Genomic DNA, 18,333 nt, shown 5'->3' with positions numbered 1-18,333 from the left:
GCTTGTGTTGCCATCTGCACAGACATGTCCTATATCCAAATGGGGAGTAGGGATACTATGCCTTCATGCAGGCAATTCAAAACAAGATTGCTTGAAGCTTTCTTCATTCCTTTCTTCCCTCTCCTTTGCTTTTTCCATTATTGGTGACATTTAGAAATACATAAGTCTGAAGCCAAACCAGGGAATAAAGACTTGTGAACAAACGATAGCACAGCTAGATTTATCAAAAGTTTCGTTCATTTCAGAAATCTGCTTACAGTGACCACAGATCCTGACTGGGAAAGTGTCTAAGCAGGCAAAGTCCTTGCCCATGAGGAGTCCCATTGAAATGAAGCAGCACCAAGCTCACTGTGGGCTTCCCTTGAAGACACAAGCTTGTAGAAATGGGCCCAAAATATAGACTCTATGTGTACAGATACATACACATATATGCATCTGTACATACATGTACATATATGTATATACACATGCATACATATACCCTCACACTCTAGAGGTACCTTCACCTGGAGTCACCCAAACTAGCATATTTCAGCTTTTCCTTTTCAAATCTGTGACAAGACTGTGATGATGGAAACTTAAGAAAGTTTCAAAAGCCCACAAGCATCTTCAGTGAAAAGGCTTTTCACATCATCTTTGTACTCAAATTTACAGTATTAAGAAAATCATTTTAATAGCCGACTCCTTATAAATGATTAATGTATTGTATTGCACGTAAGTGCTCTCCTGTTTCTAGGAACATCTAGTTGGGTAATATTCTCATTTGTGATTCATATGCATGTTCTTTTATAATTACAGTGAAATAACAGTTTCTGGGGAAGTGGGTTTTAAAAGTATGTTGGGTGCTACAGGAGAAGATCAAAGTATAATAAAATTTACATAGAAGCAAAAATCATGCATGAATAACGGCACCAACTTTAACAATGGACTGAATAAACACATGTAATTCTGAACAGGATGGACTGAATTTTTCACCCTAGCAATTAATCGCGGAAGGCTACATTCAATTGAACAGGCTGAGCAGATAAGATCGCACGTATCACCACAACCATTTGCTTCAAAATATATATCTATACGTGCCTGGGTTCTCATTGGCAGGGAGACTCTCACTGCAAGATGCCAACAGAGATCTTAACACATAGGGTTTGGGATCCTATAAACGGAGTAAATGCACATGTAAAAGCTGCCTCAGCAAATAGTAATGACTAAACCAGGCAGTCTTTACTTCAGTGAGCAGAGAGGCAGCCAGAGCAGCTGGAATGACCTCAAGTTCATATCCCAGCATTATCAAGAAACAGGAAACAACTGCAAAATGTGCCAGATATGGCACATCAGGATCTGGTCACCTGTTGTTTCACTTTAGTGAAGGAAGACATTGAGGCAGTGGCTGGGAATGACATTTTGCTTGGCTGTTTGAACTAAAAGGAAATACCTTCTGTAGACATGTGGTAAGCAGAGCGCTGAACAATTCTAACAGCAGATCACCCACAAGTTCAAGCAAAATTCCTCATAGCGACTGCAGCACTTCTACTACTGCCCATGCAGCCCTGGTGGGGATGCTGAATCTCACCTGTCAGTGCTAAAAACTGCAAAAATAAATGGGTGTCCAGCTTAGCCATCTGCATTCGGAACCAAATTGTTCAGCTGTGGGGCTTTGGCATTTATCTTAGTAAAAGTAAATTGCAAGTGCAGCAATCAACCAGTGAGCAGCAGTCTTTGTGGAATTACTCGGTCATCCAGGCTGATTACAGAACACACAGGTTAGCTTGCTGCTTCCCAGATATCAAATAAAAATAAAAACTGAAGAGGACCGCCTAAGTCTGACTTAAACAATTGAGACAATGAGCACAGAACAAAACATGTCAGAAATAAAGGGGGTTTTTCCCAGAAAAATATACAGCTAGAATAAAAATTATAAATTTGTTCAGAAAAAAAGAAATGCAGAAAATAACACATTTTACCTATACAAAGTTTATTTTTGAGTAATTGTATTGAAATGCAATGCTTTGAAGGCAATATACAAGTATCACAATGCTCCTTTAATACAGAGCTATATGGATCTTATTTTGCCAAACTAAACTAGAGAATAGAGAAATCTTTGTGGCTTAAATTGCTCTGAGATTTCTGTATAGCCTCTTTGCAGAAATAGTAACCTGCAATGTAATGTGATAAAAGTAGCAACTAAGGAGATTCAGCCTGAATGTCTGTCTTCATTCCCAGGTGAACAGAAAGCTCCATGACTCGTGTCCAAATATTTCGAAAGCGTCAGTACAAGGGAGTGACAGGTGTTAAAGACACCCCCTACCTTCCCCAATTACACGAACCATCAGATTGAAGAAAGAAAACTTTTTCTTTTCCCCCTGCTATGGCATTTATTTTCATTCCCCTCCACAGCAATCTAGTCTTCTATGGGATGTAATGGCACTTTAAAACCTATAGTGTGAAGGCCATGAACTAAATTAACTCAAAGGCTAAAAAATAATTTAAAAAAATCTAGTACCAATATTGAATACAACAGTTTAAAAACGACATAATCATTATGAAGTCTGTGTAATTGTTTGTGTATATGAAGGGCTTCAGGAGGATGGAAAACGTGCAAGATTTTCTTTGATGCTGACTGTAGTAAAATTCGATGTGCCTTGTAACCCTTGGATGTCCTGCAAGGCCCTGCCTGCGGGACCAGCTCCCACACTAGAAAATGGTATTCTCTCACTGGGAGAGATACACAGGTGAGGCTTTCAGCTACGTCTCAGCTGTGGATGCCGGGAGCCCTGCCAGGTCCCTATGTGTGTGTGCCGAGCTGCCACCCGATGGTGTGCTGGAGGCAGAACCTGGTGGGACCATCCCCACACCTTGTCCTTGGGCTGCACTCAGGGAAAATCCAGAAACACCAGCAAAAAGAGAATAAGCATGGTGCATTCAACAGGCTCCTCGGTCTGGACAGTGGAGGGTCCAGGATTGTTGGCGGCACTGCAAAAAGTACCTGCCATGCTGCTTGCACCCAGACTGGGAGATGCGGGGCCTGTTGTCACCACTGCTGTGGGATCGCAGATAAAGGGCAGAATGTTCCTCTATTTCTGCCTGCCCTCTCGGATGCCTGCTCTCACCCAGTGTTGCCTGGGCTTTCATGCTCTGCTGTTATACAGTAAAAACAGTGAAGATTTTCTGCTGAGACAACAGTCAGTAAAAAGCACTACCAGAAAACCCAAGCAAAGCCACCCCCAACAACAAAGAGAATTCAGGGTGCACAAAACAAATCTACACTGTTAACAGCGTTGTGTGAATAACTTAACAGCCCTTTTCTACCTCTACCCTCTGGTAGTACCAAAAGGTTTTTAAGAAGCACTCCAAAAGCCTGAGCCTGACTCTAAGAGGCTAAAAATCTTAACAGAAATTGCACATGGAATTCCTTTTTTTTCCATAAGCTTCAGAAATACATTCTTTGAAATCCCCAGTGCTCTTCCATCAAACAATGTGGAGGTGAATAAACGTAGCAAAGAGCAAAGGCATTATGGGGCAGATTCTTCTCTGCCTTTCATTGCATTGTACAGCCGCTTGCATCTGTACCAAGTTCAAAGCTTAAATAGAAACTCTGTCACTGTCTGAAAAAGACTTTGCACTCTGTATCAAAAAGCACCCATTCACATTTTCAACAGTGTTTTTTTCTCTCCAAGAAGAAAGTTTTCAAACATAAATCGTATTTCTCAAAGCCACTGCCGGTACCCAAGCGCACCCCACGAAGACAGTTAACCGCACCCTACCCGTAGAAATGATGCTCCTCCGATCGCTTGCTCTGTTCCCTGCTTCTTCTGCCTCAGAGTGCTCAGATCAGATCCTGCCCCAGAGAAAAAGCAGAGTCAAAGGCTTGGGATACTCAGAGCAGAGTCCTGGAGTCAGGCTGCAGGAGGATCAAGGAGTACTGGGCTGAAGCAGCACGGAAGGGAGACATATCAAAGTGCACTATCGCTCAACCATCACGTGCAGGTAAATGAGAGCATCTTAATTCGAAACTGCTGGTCACCATCTGGTGATAAAATAAGGAGACACCAAGTGAGTTAAAGAAAGCTTACACATACTGGGATATTTTACTTGCACTACGTAACGAAACCCATCGTCACCTCCATTCATACTGTCCCGTCTTTCCCAGTTTAGCAGTTTAATACAATTTGTGTTAGCTTTGTCTCTCCTTCGCTTCAATTACAAGCTGATTTCATCTTTCCAAGAGACTGCATTGCACACGCACGTGCACATAACCTTCCAATTCAAGACACTTCTAACATGAAAGGAAGTTAAGTGCAAAAGAGAGCAGCTGAGACATACAAAGTTGTGCCACTCCTAAAAACAGGCACAGAAGACAGCCATTGGGATGAGTATGTTAAACAAGGCAGAAGTAAAGGGTTAAAAAAAGACAGGACTGTGGCTCTCTCCCTACTTCACAACTCTTACATATATATGAATCCTGGGACAGCGGCAAACTTATGCCTAGATGACCTTTAAAAGAATGAATAATTTCCTAACACAGCGAGATGTTTTAAATATACCTAACAACTTTAAGCACTCAAAGTGCTCTGCTTCTAATTATTTTCGCTACATATGAAATATTTGAGGAAAATGTATACGATATCCTTAATTTGTTAATTACCAGCTGGCTCCTACCGCGCATTATTAAGCTACTATGGCAGTGACTAATGCCTCTGACAATACTGAATTACCAAGAACACCTTATGGAGGAATGTGACCTGAGCAGCCTGGAAAGGACTAGCTGCAGGTGTTTATTTTCAGATGAGGGTGGTTTATTAACCCAGGCATAAGACAACAAACATTAAATACCACACAAACAAGTCCTGAGGGGGAGGGCTGCATCCCAAGCCCCACATGCTGCCCACCCCTTGGGCACTGCCATGCCCCGTGGCCGGAGCAACACGGACACTTGTGTCTCACACTGTTTGCTCGTGGGACAGATATGGAGAAGCAAGAGTACCCTGGATTTCTCTCCAGTGCTGTTTTAGATGCTGTGGGCTCTGCAGCCGTGGACCCCTGCTCGGTGACTTCGGTAGGGGTGCTGGAGGTCCAGAGGCGGTGCCGTACCATGCGCTGATGTTCAGGACTCCTCCACTTCCAGCCCGCAGTCCCACATGCCCACACTCGCACGGTTTCAGAGGCTCAGTGTCAGTGCAAGTTTGCATGCCCAAAAAGGGCCAGGCGCTACGCCATCGCTTTATGCATTTCAGCAGTTCCCTGACCTGAAGCACGCAAGGCAACTCCTGCTGAAGTGAAAGCAGGCTGCAGCCGTTCCCTTCAGCGTGCGACAGGCAGGGCTGCTCAGCTCCAAGGGACACCAGGCAGGGGGTCTGGGGGGTCTCGGGGATGGCAGGGACTTTACGTGGGGGAAGACAAAGAAAATATGATTGCCCATAAAAGGTTCCTCTGCACAGCTGCAGCCCAGGCACAGCCCTTCTCCTCTGACCTCTGAATACAAGTCTTTTTTTTTTTTTTTTCCTCCTGTTTTTTCAGTCAAAGCACTTTCTGCCAAATTGATTAGATTAATAACATTATAGCTTGGACAGGAACTCACACTTTTTAGTACTAAATGTGTGAATTAACATTACTCTCCTTTCCAAATCCTCCTAGAGTGGTTAGGAAAGACAGTCTTCTCTTGCGCAGTTGCATTATAAAATTGCTGAACAAACCTGTTCTGCTGTAACGGGAAGGGACACATTTTCTTCCCTACTGTAAGTAGGTCAATGAAAACATGATGTTGTGAGGATGAAACTGTTTTCCTCCATCCTCTTCCCCCTAATGGCAGTTTCAAATCATTCCGATTTAATTATGTTTCTAGTGTTAGCTGTAGTAACATTGCAAGGTTATTAACAACTGATATATTGGTGGTCCTAAACTCTGGGGTTTGTGCTTCCTTGCAGGCTTATTCTAGCCTGAGGTATATGCAGGCAATTCCTACACAGGGCACGTCATTGCACAGTTACGAAAAGCCTGCAAAGAAATCTGGATGTGAAATGCAACAATACATTATGAGGCACAAAATTTTAACTCTCAGCTCTGAGATTCACATTGAGCTTTTCCATCAATGTGATCCCTTTTTGAGGATGAAATTCTATCATCTACTCTATATCTAAAGTAGCTACACTGTGAACAGTGAACTTGCTCTGAATTAATACTGGCATAAACAAAGCCAAAGTATTTTCAGTAGAACTACTGCAATTCATAGCACCTCGAAACTTCTCTACATGCATTTCATCAGTTGTGATTAACCAGTAGCTGGAGAAATATTTAACTTGCATTTATAGCTATCTGAATACTAAACGCAAATTAAGGGCCACTGGCAATAAAAAATACGTTTTGGGGGAGAACCTCTCACCCAAAAACAGAAAAAGGAAAAAATCACATTACACTACAGAGAACATAGAATGCCTAAAGTCTTATCAAATGAAATTTTAAAAACCAAAATAGGTGCTGCTTTTTTACTGACTGCCTCTCTCTATTTTAGAACAGATGGTGTAAATTAGTTTTGTTGACGTTATCTGGAAAAAGGAAAAAGTAATTAATTCACCACACATAATGCCTGTTGTAAACTCTCACTCACCCACACAAGCACTCTGAAGGCCCCCTTCTGCAACCAAATGTTTGCCATAGCAAAGGTTACACGCTCTTACAACCCACTTCTTACATCCTCATCCCGAAAACAACAGGCCTGCCTAGGACAGTAAAGCTAAGCACATACAAGCGGACACCGCTCTGTCCTCAGCATCAAATTTTTACCCTATAAAAACCCATGACTTCAAAGGGGGACTCGCATTTCATCCTAAGAATCCAATTACGTGTTTCAAATTTAGGATGGATTGTCAAGTGCCAGCTGACAGAGTGATGTCCCCAAGTATTTCAGGACAACGACATTTGAGCTGAGATGCAAAGCCAGCTGTTTGTGCCTTAACCACTTACCTAAGGAACATTTCAAAATGAGGAAGTTATATGATGATTAAGTGCCTCTGCATCTCAGCAAAACACATCCCACTCTGCAGAGACATCTTTCCAACCAGAATTTACAAAGCATGTCTTTCATTAAGAAAATAATGCCATGTGCAGTATTATCACCAGTATCACCAAATCATAAGGATGGTAGAAAAGATATGTAATCCACCTCCCACTGTGAGATAAAGATACACTTCACTCATGTTTATTAAAGCCATTCCTAACACCTCCACTGATGGGAGACTCCACAACCTCCACTGACAGTGTATTTCAGGGATAACACTTTCCTAGGGTGTACTTCTTCTTTCTTACTTCACTTTAGACCCATTTCTCTTTGTCTATGGGCACAGAAATGAGACTACTGGCCTCCTCTTTGCAAGAGCCTGTTCTAGGCTATCTATGCTTGAAAAACTGCCTGTCTCCTACCTGCTCCCAGGCAGGCTGCTTTTCCTTAGGCATGGAAAACATAAATGTTTCAGGGTTTTCCCCTGGAGAATGTCCTCTAGATCTCTGGTCATTTTTACTGCCCTCCTCTCCACTTCCAAAGTGGCTGGCATTTTCCTGAAGAGCAGTGCTCCAGACTGAACATGGGACTCCAGCTGAGCACTCACCAACATGGAGATTACTCCCTGCAGGCTGTACTCCCATATGCATCCCAATATTGTGCTTTTCTTTTTTTCCCTTCTATCATGCAACAGCTCAACATTGCCAATTCACGTTCAACTGGAGATCCACAGTAACCCCTATCCTTTCCTGAAGAGCTGCTGTCTCACCAGCTGTTCCCCAGCCTGCACTGGTGTCAAGAGCTACCAGCATACAGCTCAGTGAACCCTCTGGAGCTACAGACTACCACTGTCAGCCTCTGTGCTCCTGGTGAGCCAAGTGCACCCTTGCGATGCTGCCTCACAAAATGCACCGAGTTGTGTATAGTTCTTAATTAGCACACAGTGAAAAATACTGCAAATGCAGCAAGGACTGGACCAATATTTGCATAACGTTCTCCTCTTTTTATTTGCCTGCTCCATCCACCAGGGGCAGGGTGGAAAAACAATTAGGACTATTTCTTCCAAGGCTGAGATATCCAATTTTATTTCCTTGCTCTATATTGAGTCTGTCAGTACATGTAGTCATAACTAATACAAGCCCAAGCAGGCATCTACAATAGTGTACAACAGAAAAAGGATAGGACTAACGACCTGTGAAATAGGTATGGCCAGACATGGCTAGGCTGAGGTTGCTTTCTGGCAAAGCTTGGTTTCTCTTGGACATAACACAATGGATGACTTATTTAGTACTTTACATGCACAGTTACAAAAGCTGAGGCTTTGTGCACAAGGAATTTATTTCCACTTTCAGGAAAAGTGAGTGGCCTGAAAAATTATTGGTCTATCTACTTACTTTATGCTTTTTTAATAGAGAATACACTGTTTCAATGAGGGTGGATATTAAACGGTGTAACTGCAAAGATTAGGCCCATTCAGCCCAAGTTACCACCAAGTTATGAGTAACTGTGTGTGACTCAGCAGACACATATTCACCTTTCAGTGAAAATGCACCGTCCTGCAAAGAGTTCACCTAAGCCTGGAAACTACTTTTAAAAAAAAGGCTTTAAACTCTAGCACTTTGAATTCTCTTTAGGAATACATCACCAGATTTAATGTAGATGAAGAACCTACATTTGCTTGGATTCTTTTCAACCATCTACTACCTGCTTTATGTATTTAGCTCTATGATTTCAGAAAATTGTATTTACTATCTCCTAGACTCACGTAATTGCTTCTTGCCATCATCATTTTAGCAAGTTTCCTCTGCTTACACCCACCTCCTACTACAAAACTTTTTTCAGTTGCTCTGCTAAATTTCATGCTTGTCCTGAAATTTCACATACCAGATATTAGAGACAAGCTGAATGTATTATTTATACATTTTCAGCAGTTTTCAAAGCTAAAGTCATGGAAAAGAAACAGTTTTACCTAGAAAAAAATCTTTTATCATTCTTTTGCTGAGAAGCATTCATTCCTCCACGCTTTCACACAAAAACTTGAAATCTGGCAGGCAGGTACAACTGTTATCTTTCTGCTGCTATCAGCAAACAGCCATTGAACTTATTAACAAAAGGCATATTTCATTCCCCTCCAGTGATGGTTCACAGGGAGTGTTAGAGCTTACGAGTGCAAGCGATTGCTCTACCAGCTGAAGGTATGAACCTTGCTGATGACTTCTGTTTGAACTGACATGGGTCAGTTCAAGTGCTCAGGCGGCTTCTTGCAAGCCACACACAACTTCTTGTATTGGAAAATGTGTCTCCTCCAGAAACTTCCTTCCTAACTGAGAGACTCTGTAAGCAAGTGGAGGAGATGGAGCAAGGACTTGTGCTGAATTACCACTTCTGGATGTGCTGCCGGCCTGCCCTGGTTGCTGTGACTGTGTTCGATGGGTCAGTCAAAAATGCATCCAACTCTATGGCTGGAAATAGAGGGAAGACGACTTGGGAGGTTGGGATGAAGAGCATTACCAAAGGCCCAAAGGCCTGGCAGGTGGCAGAGGAGGGGGAAGCCAGGATGCAGAATAGGTTGTAAGGGAAGTAACATGATAGATGGCATTATCAGAAGTGTTTTTTCTTTAAAGAAAAACATGACATGTTTACAGAATAGCCTGGCAGAGTACATGGCTTGACTCTCAGCTCCATTAAGCTCTCCTTGCATTCCTGTACCAGCATAATACAATTTGTACCTGCATTAAACTGATTTATTTTCCTTAATAAGACATGCAAATTGATCAAACTTTTAAGGACAAAAATAAAACCATAAAACTTTGCGTTTTGTTTGATCTGTTTGGAAACACATTTTGTTTGTGTATATTCAAAGAAAAGCGAATAATTGTAATAGCAATTAAAAATACATATCAAATACCAAGATAAATGCTTTCAAACTTGGATCTATGATGTGCCTTTTTCGTGGTTTCTAGTCTGCAAAAGACTAGCCAGCTCTCCTAGATTGAATTTAATTTCTAAAGTAGGCAAGGAAGCTTTCAGTTACACAAATTAGTTAGGACTCTATGTTAAAAGAGCGGTAAGATTTCAGAATTATCAACTCAAAAGTTAGAAAATGTTTTAATCAATGTGTTGCCTTTGTAACTGAATGCATTTTTTTAGATGTAAAGTTAGTCATTCTGAAGTAAATTTATAGGAAAAAAGCATGATCTAAAACCAGGGAATGGATTATATTTCCTAATCACACAAATGATACCGTAGTTCTCTTAATGCACTATAAATGAGTTGTGTATAAAAAAAAATGGGGGGGGACAGAAACATGTGATAGCCAAACTATCATTGCTTTATAAATCTGGAAAGAATCAAAAGCCTTTCCTGATCTTGTTCCAAGGACAATGTCCTATTAAGAATGAACACGGACTAAAAAGATAGTAATTACTAGAAAGCATATACTCTCATTAAACGGTACATTTAAAAAATGAAGCAGGAAAGCCTAAGATTACTAACTATCTGCAGCTCTTACTTGGTAATGAGTATTCCAGGACAACTTCACTCCAAGCATGTTCTTCTGTGCTTTGCCTGTGCTTACTTTCACTGTGTTTAAAAGAACTACTCACAAATTGTCAATAAATTGTTTTTAAAGCCTACTTGCTCACAGACTTTTGTGTCTGCTTCTTTTTTCTCTCTTTTTTTTCCTTTTAGGTTCCACTGAGTGCAAATGTTCTTACAAATTTACAAGGAGGTATTTCATACAAGAGTAGTCTTATCCTTATAAAATATATAAAAGAAAATAAGAATGCAGCACTTAGGTTCCACTTTTCATCTCTTGATGTCAGAGCACTTCACAGAACTGGGCAAGTATTACTGTCACCACTCTCAGAAAAGGATACGCCAAGCCCCCTGCATGACTTGTCAAAGATCACAGGCACAGAAGCCGACTTGTTCCCTCCATTGCCCTAGGGAAGGTTATGTTCAGCAAACAGTTACCACCATGCCAACAAATAAATTAATAAGTAAAGATTCATTACTTCCACTGCTTTCCTATCTCTTCTTTATTACTCAGAGTATAACCCCCAATTCAGGTTTTACAGTCAAATGCAGCAAGAGGCCATGCAATTGGTTCAGACACAGGAAAGATACAGTAAAACTTGGCTTCCTCTAATACCCCCCTGCCAGGGAGGATGATTTTCTCGAGACTATTGGGTATTAGGCAGTCTCTCAACTACCACAGCTGCAATTAGATGCATTTTTAAGCATCCTATTAGTGGGAAGTATCTCTGTGTTTTCAGGTAAAGTCACTTCATACAGTAATAATTAGCTCAGGAAGTACTTTACTCCCTGATACACCGGGAGCTGGAATCAATAGTAAGTGCAGGAGGTCCGACACTGCTCAGACTGGAGACTTCCCTGGGTTTTCACTTGTAGACTCAGAGGTGATAACGTGGCTGCACAGGACATCATAATTGCATTAGTTTTGGTTGCAGGAGTTTTTGGAGTTCTTTTTTTACAGAATTACAAAATTACAGAATTGAGGCTTTCTACAGCACGCTGGATTGTATAAAGCATTGACTGTCATACTCTGCCAAAACAAATTAGCTGCTGTCGCTGCGAGCAGATTCATTAGGAGCCAGAGGAAATTGTATCACTGTGAGCTGCTTCTAGGTACTTTTGAGCTCGGAAAAATGCCAGCGCATTGTCAGGCAACCTTGGGGAAACAGTCCTTAAACTCTTTACCAACCGGTTCCTGATGACACTCCTATTTTCTTACTTGTGGCAGAACGATCACCGCAAAAAGCTTGAAGATGAAGCTACAAACAAATATTTACAAAGGAAAAAAAGATCATGACAGAAAGAAAGAAAATGGGCACCATACACATAACTGTAAAGTCTAGCAAGGAAGGATTTTAACACCCATAAACATATCCCTGCCACTGGTTTTAGCAGAGTTCACAAAGAAAGAAGCATAGGATTTATTAAAGGAAAAAATGTTGCAAACCCATTTTCACCTCAGAAAGCATGATTTTTCTGAACTCTCACGACAAAGTCACTTACAATTTAACGGTAATGGGAAGGGAGGGACCGTGACCTGTCTGCTCCAGAAACAGATATGTTACTAGCCGTGATGAAGCAAGGCTTGTCCCTAAGCGACACCTAACAGTCAGCTCCTCGGAGCCAGAAAGCGTGGCACATGCTAGTGATGAGCACTGTACCAGCATCAGAGTAGCACCTCAATCACTCACACAGTACCCAAAACCAGGAGGCACCAGTGCTTCAGCTGGAGGCCTGTGCTCCTGTCATCAATGCTCTGTCCCTTGCTGGATCTCCCTGCAGACCGGGGCCTCCATGATCTCTCCTCTCTGCAGTAACAAGAGGCAGGGGCTGGGGGCAGGTGCCCTCTCACCCTTCCATCCCCTCTGTCCCAGCAGCATTTCTCCATCTCCCCCTGTGTGGGGTTTGTGGGGGTCCTGGGAAGGGGGAGGGAGGGAAGGGAAGGCTGCAGTGAGGCAAGAAGTCCAGGAGATCAAGGAGAAGAGGGTGTCACCACCCCCAGCAACACCTTGGTACAAAAGCCTTTAAGAAAAAGATGCCTCCTTTTCTCTCCTTCCTCCCTCTCCGCTTCCCAGCAAATCCGAGTCACCTGAGGAGCATAGGGCTAGTGGGGGAGAAGGGGACAGAAGAGAAGGAGAGAGAGAGGGGAGAGAGGTCCCAGCCCCTCTGTTCTGCCCTGATAAAGCTACCACACCCTTACCCAAAAGCCTCAGCAGGCTGCATGGTACCATCACCACTGAGCACATGCGGTACCATATTCACCCTATCTATGCAAAATTCACTCTAACAGCTGGTCAAGGATTTTCTGTTCCAGAAAATATGCCAACATTATAATAATATATAAACTATACCAAATACAGCAACATTTTCTATGCGAAAATATCAGTTTATTTAAGATTTTTCATTTACTGCTAGGACAACTGGAAGATGTTATTTCAGGTGGAACAGATATACCAGAATATATTTTTTAAAGTCAATCCAATACCCCACTGTAGTTCTTTACCCTGGGAACTCCCTGTTCCTGGGTCAGATGCTCATTCCCCTCCAGGAACAAGGTTTTTCAGGCAGCTTGACTTCCCAGAATACGAAGCAGGTTTCCTTGTGACGAAGCTCTCCAGTGCCTCTTGGACATTTAATTATGGGAGAAGGGTCTCAGATAATGAAATGGGGACATCATGCTCCTGAACTATAACTTCTGAAAAGCAATACACTGTGGTAGGGAAATGCAATTTAATTTTCAACTGACTCAGGAATTTCCCATGGAACATTAATTCTATTTTCTGCTCACCTCTGAATGTCAGTCTATTTTTCTCTTTCAGTTTAGGAAGCTTATAAAAGGTGCAGCGAACCTCTACTTCCAAATCTGTGGATTCCTTCTCTCTGTCACCTCTTGCCACAGCCCCGGGGAGTGTGCATCTGAAAACAGAAGCTTGTTGTGCCAAGCCTTATCAGAGGTGATGCCTAGCCTGAGGAACTGCTATCTAGATACCTAATACAGAAAAGTAATAAAGGTATTTCCACCGCCTCCAGGTTTGCAGGGGCTCTGGGAGCTTACACGACTTGCACAAAGCTGCACAGGATCCTGCTCAAGAGCCAGAAACTAAACCACAGCTTTACTAAGCCCCACTGCAAGTTTTTACTGATCTTGACACATTTTGTCTCAAAGCTCTTTCACTTCAGTACCAAAACAAATATTACAGTGATACCTTAATGTAAGTAATGGTTAGCCTGGAAATTCAGCATGGGACTGAAGTGTTGAGCTAGTCTCAGCTAGTTGAAAGAACACCCAAGTAGTACAAACTGTAAGAGAATTGGCTTGAATGTAATTTCTCACCCCTGCAGTTGTTTTTTTCCAGATTTACCTTAAAGGTTATACATTTCCTTCTTCTCCATCCCCTACATTTAACCATGCAGAAAACACTTCACAGCAGATTTGCTCACCAGATGTTTTGCAAAATTCAGGTAAGCTGATCAATAGGGATGAACTCGATCAAAGGGAAGAAAGGTAACAAAACATACCAGCTGCATCATCTTTCTTCAAACAGAAGAAACATTTCTATTTTAGTTCACCCAGTTCCACATATTTTGCAAGGCACAGACTGACATTATGTGAGTCTCTTCGGCACTGATATCTTTAACCAAAAATGTTAGGCGTTTCAGTTATCTGCAGACAGCACCTACTTCCTACAGTTATTACGGGCAGCACTAACATGTCAGGAATTCTGAGTATGTTTGGGTGAACTGCCACCAAATCCAAAGTTAGGAGCTCCACTACTACGAGTGTAAAACACACGTGCCCAGCATAAATGGTAAAAACGATGCTGGCATTTAGGCAATTCTCATTCAAAGCACAGATTCAGATGAAACTCGCAGAATACAAGTTCTTCCTATAACAAATATTACACCTAACTTCTCACTGAGTTTCTGATATTTCATAATCATTTTGGCCACAGGAACACCACAACTTCACCAGAAATATTTGAGAAATAGCCTGAAAAAAACATTGATCAGTGAAGTGATGTATCTGCTACATACTGAAATTACTTCTGATAAATTATAGAAAGAACACGATAGCCTGAATCTTCTTTTTACTCACAAACTCACTATTTAAGTAAGGATTATCAGGGGAATGTGCACATTTTTTAATTACTGCTAGAAGGACTTTGTTCAGAGAAAACAAGAGGGCCATTTGTTAAAAAAAACCCAACAAACAAAACCAAACACCAAATAAAAGCATTATTTGGGAACAAACAAACAAAAAGGTTGAATTTAATTAACCCTGTGTTGTGATCAAATTCACGCATGAGGAAATAGTAGGTAAGTGAAACCACGGCCAAACAAGCAAGCAAACATTGATTACATCCTCTCTCAGGTGGAAAACAATTCACTTTTCAACTTTGCAATAATAAGCAGCATTTCAAACAGCATATCCCACTAATGAAGAGCAAAGGTATGTAACAAAATTCAGCTGATAGGAAAACAGCACTCACAACTGTAATGGTAAGATTATTAACGCCCAAGGCTCCCTAGGTACGCCAAGACAAGTAACCTTGTGAGTTAGCACTTCACTGAGGAATAAAGTTCAAATAATCTGTATGGGGAAAACAAGGGGGAATAAATCGCACGGGGAAAGCATTACTTAAACATCTACCTCATCCCACAGGAACTGCGGAGTGCTCTGAAAGCAGAAGCAAAGCCCAGAACCACCCTAGCAAATCTATGCAAAGGCAAGCTTCCTACTTACCCTACGGTATGCACCATGATCTCTTTTGCCACCTTAGTAATTCCAAAGAATCCAGAATGACGTTGTTTTTAAGGGAATATTCGAGTCGTTAGAGGCAAGCTGACAAGCAGAGCTTTGCGAGAAGCCAGGCGGAGAGGGGCGAATTTAAACCCTGGCTCAAGATGCTGTGTGTTCCGCGTCTATCTTTAACTTGTAAATGATTTGGTTTCACATTCCTCTGAAGTCCTGCTGGCAGATGCCTTTGCGGAGCTTTACCAATCGCAGGCGCCCGGGCCCCCTCCCCTCCTCCCCCCAACCCCTCCCTCCCTCCCTCCCTCTCCCCCAGGCCTGCCACTCCACCCCCATCTCCCCCATCCCCACCTCTCCTCTCTCTGCCACAGACGGGCACACACACGGCGGCTCGGGCAGCCGGGACTTCGCCGACTTCCAACCCCGGCTGCCCGCCGCCTTGCCGGGCGCCCTCCGCTCCCCGCCGGCAGCCCGGCACGGTGCCTTCCAAAAACCGCTGTGGCACGGCCTGCCGACCTTCGGTGCGGCGGTACCTGACATGACGGCTTGTGCCCAGTTAGGCAAAGTCTCGGGGTTGGAATCCCAGAGTCGCCGACCGAATCGCAGTCAGAAACGGGGTGGCGAGAAAGCCCTCTCGAGTTCTGCGGGGGACGCCCGCCAGCCTGAGGGGGGCGAGGGCGGGGGGAGGAAGCGTTTCACCCCCCGTTGTATGAAGCTTCTGCAGAGACTCGTATTTCCATGTTGACAGCACTTCTGCCTGTGCAGAGAGCTTTGCTGAGGAATGGTGTATTAAAAAAAACCAACAAAAAACACCAAAAAAGATTTTGCCAGATCTTAAAACACAAGGCTTCTAAACGTCCACTCGTGGTAAATCTGTGGCTCCTTACAGTAACTATGCATTGCAATGTTGTTCAGAAGTCAGACTCTGAAATAACTAGGCTACTGATCAATGGCAGCATCCGAGGATATCGAAGTGGGGGAAAAAAGCCCTTCCACGTAACCCAGAAAGTCAGTTTCTCCACCAGAGACTTCAGGAGCCATTAGCGTTGACACAAACCCCTGACTCTTAATATCAGTCTTCTGAAGCAGCCCATTTTTAACATGTAAGTGTGCATTCAGTTGAATACTGCTTGCCATCAAGACTGCCTCATCTCAGACACGGGTGGGAATGGAACAAGCCGCAAGACTCCATGTAAAACATATGAATTATTGGACACTTTCAGTTGAAACTGGAAAATATCAATTGACAGTCACACCAATTCAAACAGATTAACATGGTAAATGTCTCTGGTCTACAGTCTTTGGCCTTTGTCTCAGCTGCTGCCAAGGCGGGTTTGTACCCAAGGATGCAGCCAAGCAAGCAGCGAGCACAGGCTGGGGCGGGAGGGGACAAGGTCAAGCTGTGTCCAGAATCACTTAGCTAAAAACATGGTTTATAAATGCCTTGCCAATGCCCTATTTGATGAGGCATTACACTTTTCAGAGCACCAGTGTTGAGAGGCTGGACTGATTTAGTAGTAAAAGTAATCATGCGCTTACTTCAGGCTAACGAAGGAAATGGCTCAAAATTGCAAAGGCCTAAAGAGGGGGGTAAAAGAATTAGCCAAAGGGCTGTATCTTAGTGGCATGAAGTAAGCCCGCACTTCATCTCCTGCCAGCTACTCTTCATTATGCTGTTTGATAACATATACGTATGTTTGATAACATATATATAACCTTATATAGTTTGATAAAACAGTAACTCCACGGCCATTTTCATGGTCGGTCCCACAGCCAGGAAGGCAAGGGCTCCTCTTAACCTGGAGTCAGCTTGGGTTCATGGGCCTGGAAAAGTTGCCAGCAACGTACAAACAGTAAAGAATAAACTAGCTGACAAGACAACTCCTGAAAAGTTGAAAGATTTATTTGGAATCACTAACCTTTGTTACTATTAGCAATGCCAGACCTCAGTATGTTTAATGCCTGCCTTGCAGAGCACTTTAAAAACTCCAGCAAGAGAAAAACATGCCACGGACTTCCTGCCAGACAGGGAAGAAGTCACTTCACTTCTTTGCCTCGGGTCCTAAAACTCTGTATTGCTGATACAACGGTTCAGGGAATGTGTCTATTACTCAGTTTTAGGAGCTGCAGTGAATTGCGGGAAGGCTGCCTGGCACTGCTTTCCAATGAAGCCACCTCGAACACCGCCAGCTTACAAATCTGTCGGAGCACAGAAAGTCACTGAGCCACAGCATCTCCCATTCAAATGGAGCAACTTCATATAATGCAATGAGAATATCATACCTCAAATCAGGTTTTTTTTCAATTGTAAGGATGTCAGACTGGAAGGGCAGATGATCACTAGAAGCAGAGACCAATTGTTAGTTAACTTTAGGTCTTAAAAAGTGCAGTGCTTCAGATGCTCAGAGGCACAAAAGAGAAAGAACAAAGACAAGTCATGCTTTTGTGGCTGAGGGCTCCTTTTTAATTAGGGCAACAAGGAAGGAAGAAAGAAGCTCCCCGTGGAAGAAGGTGTGATGGACAAATGTGGTGATTCAGAAGTGAAGCCGTGAACAGGAAGGATTAAGACTGAGCTGTTTCTAGGACTCCAGTGTACCTCTAGAGAGTGCTAAGGTGTGGAAACACAAAGGCAAGGAAATCCACAGAAGCACGTCCACACTTTTATCTAAACTTGTGTACTTCCCTTACTAGATACGGGAAAAAAGAGATTGGGTTTTAAATCCTCTAAAAGAACACTTAAAAGTGTTTGCTTTCCATGTCTCTTAAGAGGTTATTTATAAACTTAAGAGTATGTGGGGGTGGAGCTCTGGGAAATGGGATGCTGGAAATTACTGGGGAACTTTGGATGTCAACATGGGCAGCATGATCCCATTCCCATGAATGGGACAGTGAGAGGTCATACGTGCAAAAACTGTATCACATAAGCCAAAAGAGAAGACAAGTGTCCAGTTTCCTCAGATGAAGAGATGTGCTATAATACCAGTGTCTAACGTGCAACGCAAAGTGTACAGCTGGGAGAGATTTACCAAAGCTGTGAGAGGGAATACTATTC

The 18,333-nt window shown here is 42.8% G+C and overlaps 1 protein-coding gene across 21 annotated transcripts in view; it reads right to left on the bottom strand.

The window, feature by feature from the left end:
- The window catches only part of DTNA (dystrobrevin alpha), a 231,552-nt gene that overhangs the window by 168,543 nt on the left and 44,676 nt on the right, over positions 1-18,333 (bottom strand). For 14 of the 21 annotated variants that reach the window (XM_075023244.1, XM_075023232.1, XM_075023238.1 and 11 more), the window contains exon 1: positions 15,273-15,432. The exons of 2 other annotated variants lie outside the window; for them this stretch is intronic. In XM_075023244.1, the coding sequence (XP_074879345.1) occupies positions 15,273-15,289 (17 nt within the window). In that variant the 5' untranslated portion in view covers positions 15,290-15,432. Of the gene's footprint in view, positions 1-3,761; positions 3,836-15,272; positions 15,433-18,333 lie in introns of those variants that run through there. 5 more of the 21 variants (XM_075023247.1, XM_075023248.1, XM_075023249.1 and 2 more) reach the window with 3 other exon arrangements.

Source organism: Buteo buteo, chromosome 3 (genome assembly GCF_964188355.1).
Source record: "Buteo buteo chromosome 3, bButBut1.hap1.1, whole genome shotgun sequence".
In the NCBI taxonomy this organism is placed as follows: domain Eukaryota; kingdom Metazoa; phylum Chordata; class Aves; order Accipitriformes; family Accipitridae; genus Buteo; species Buteo buteo.
The sequence above is the reverse complement of the archived record's forward strand: the minus strand, read 5'-3'. Positions and strand labels throughout refer to the sequence as shown.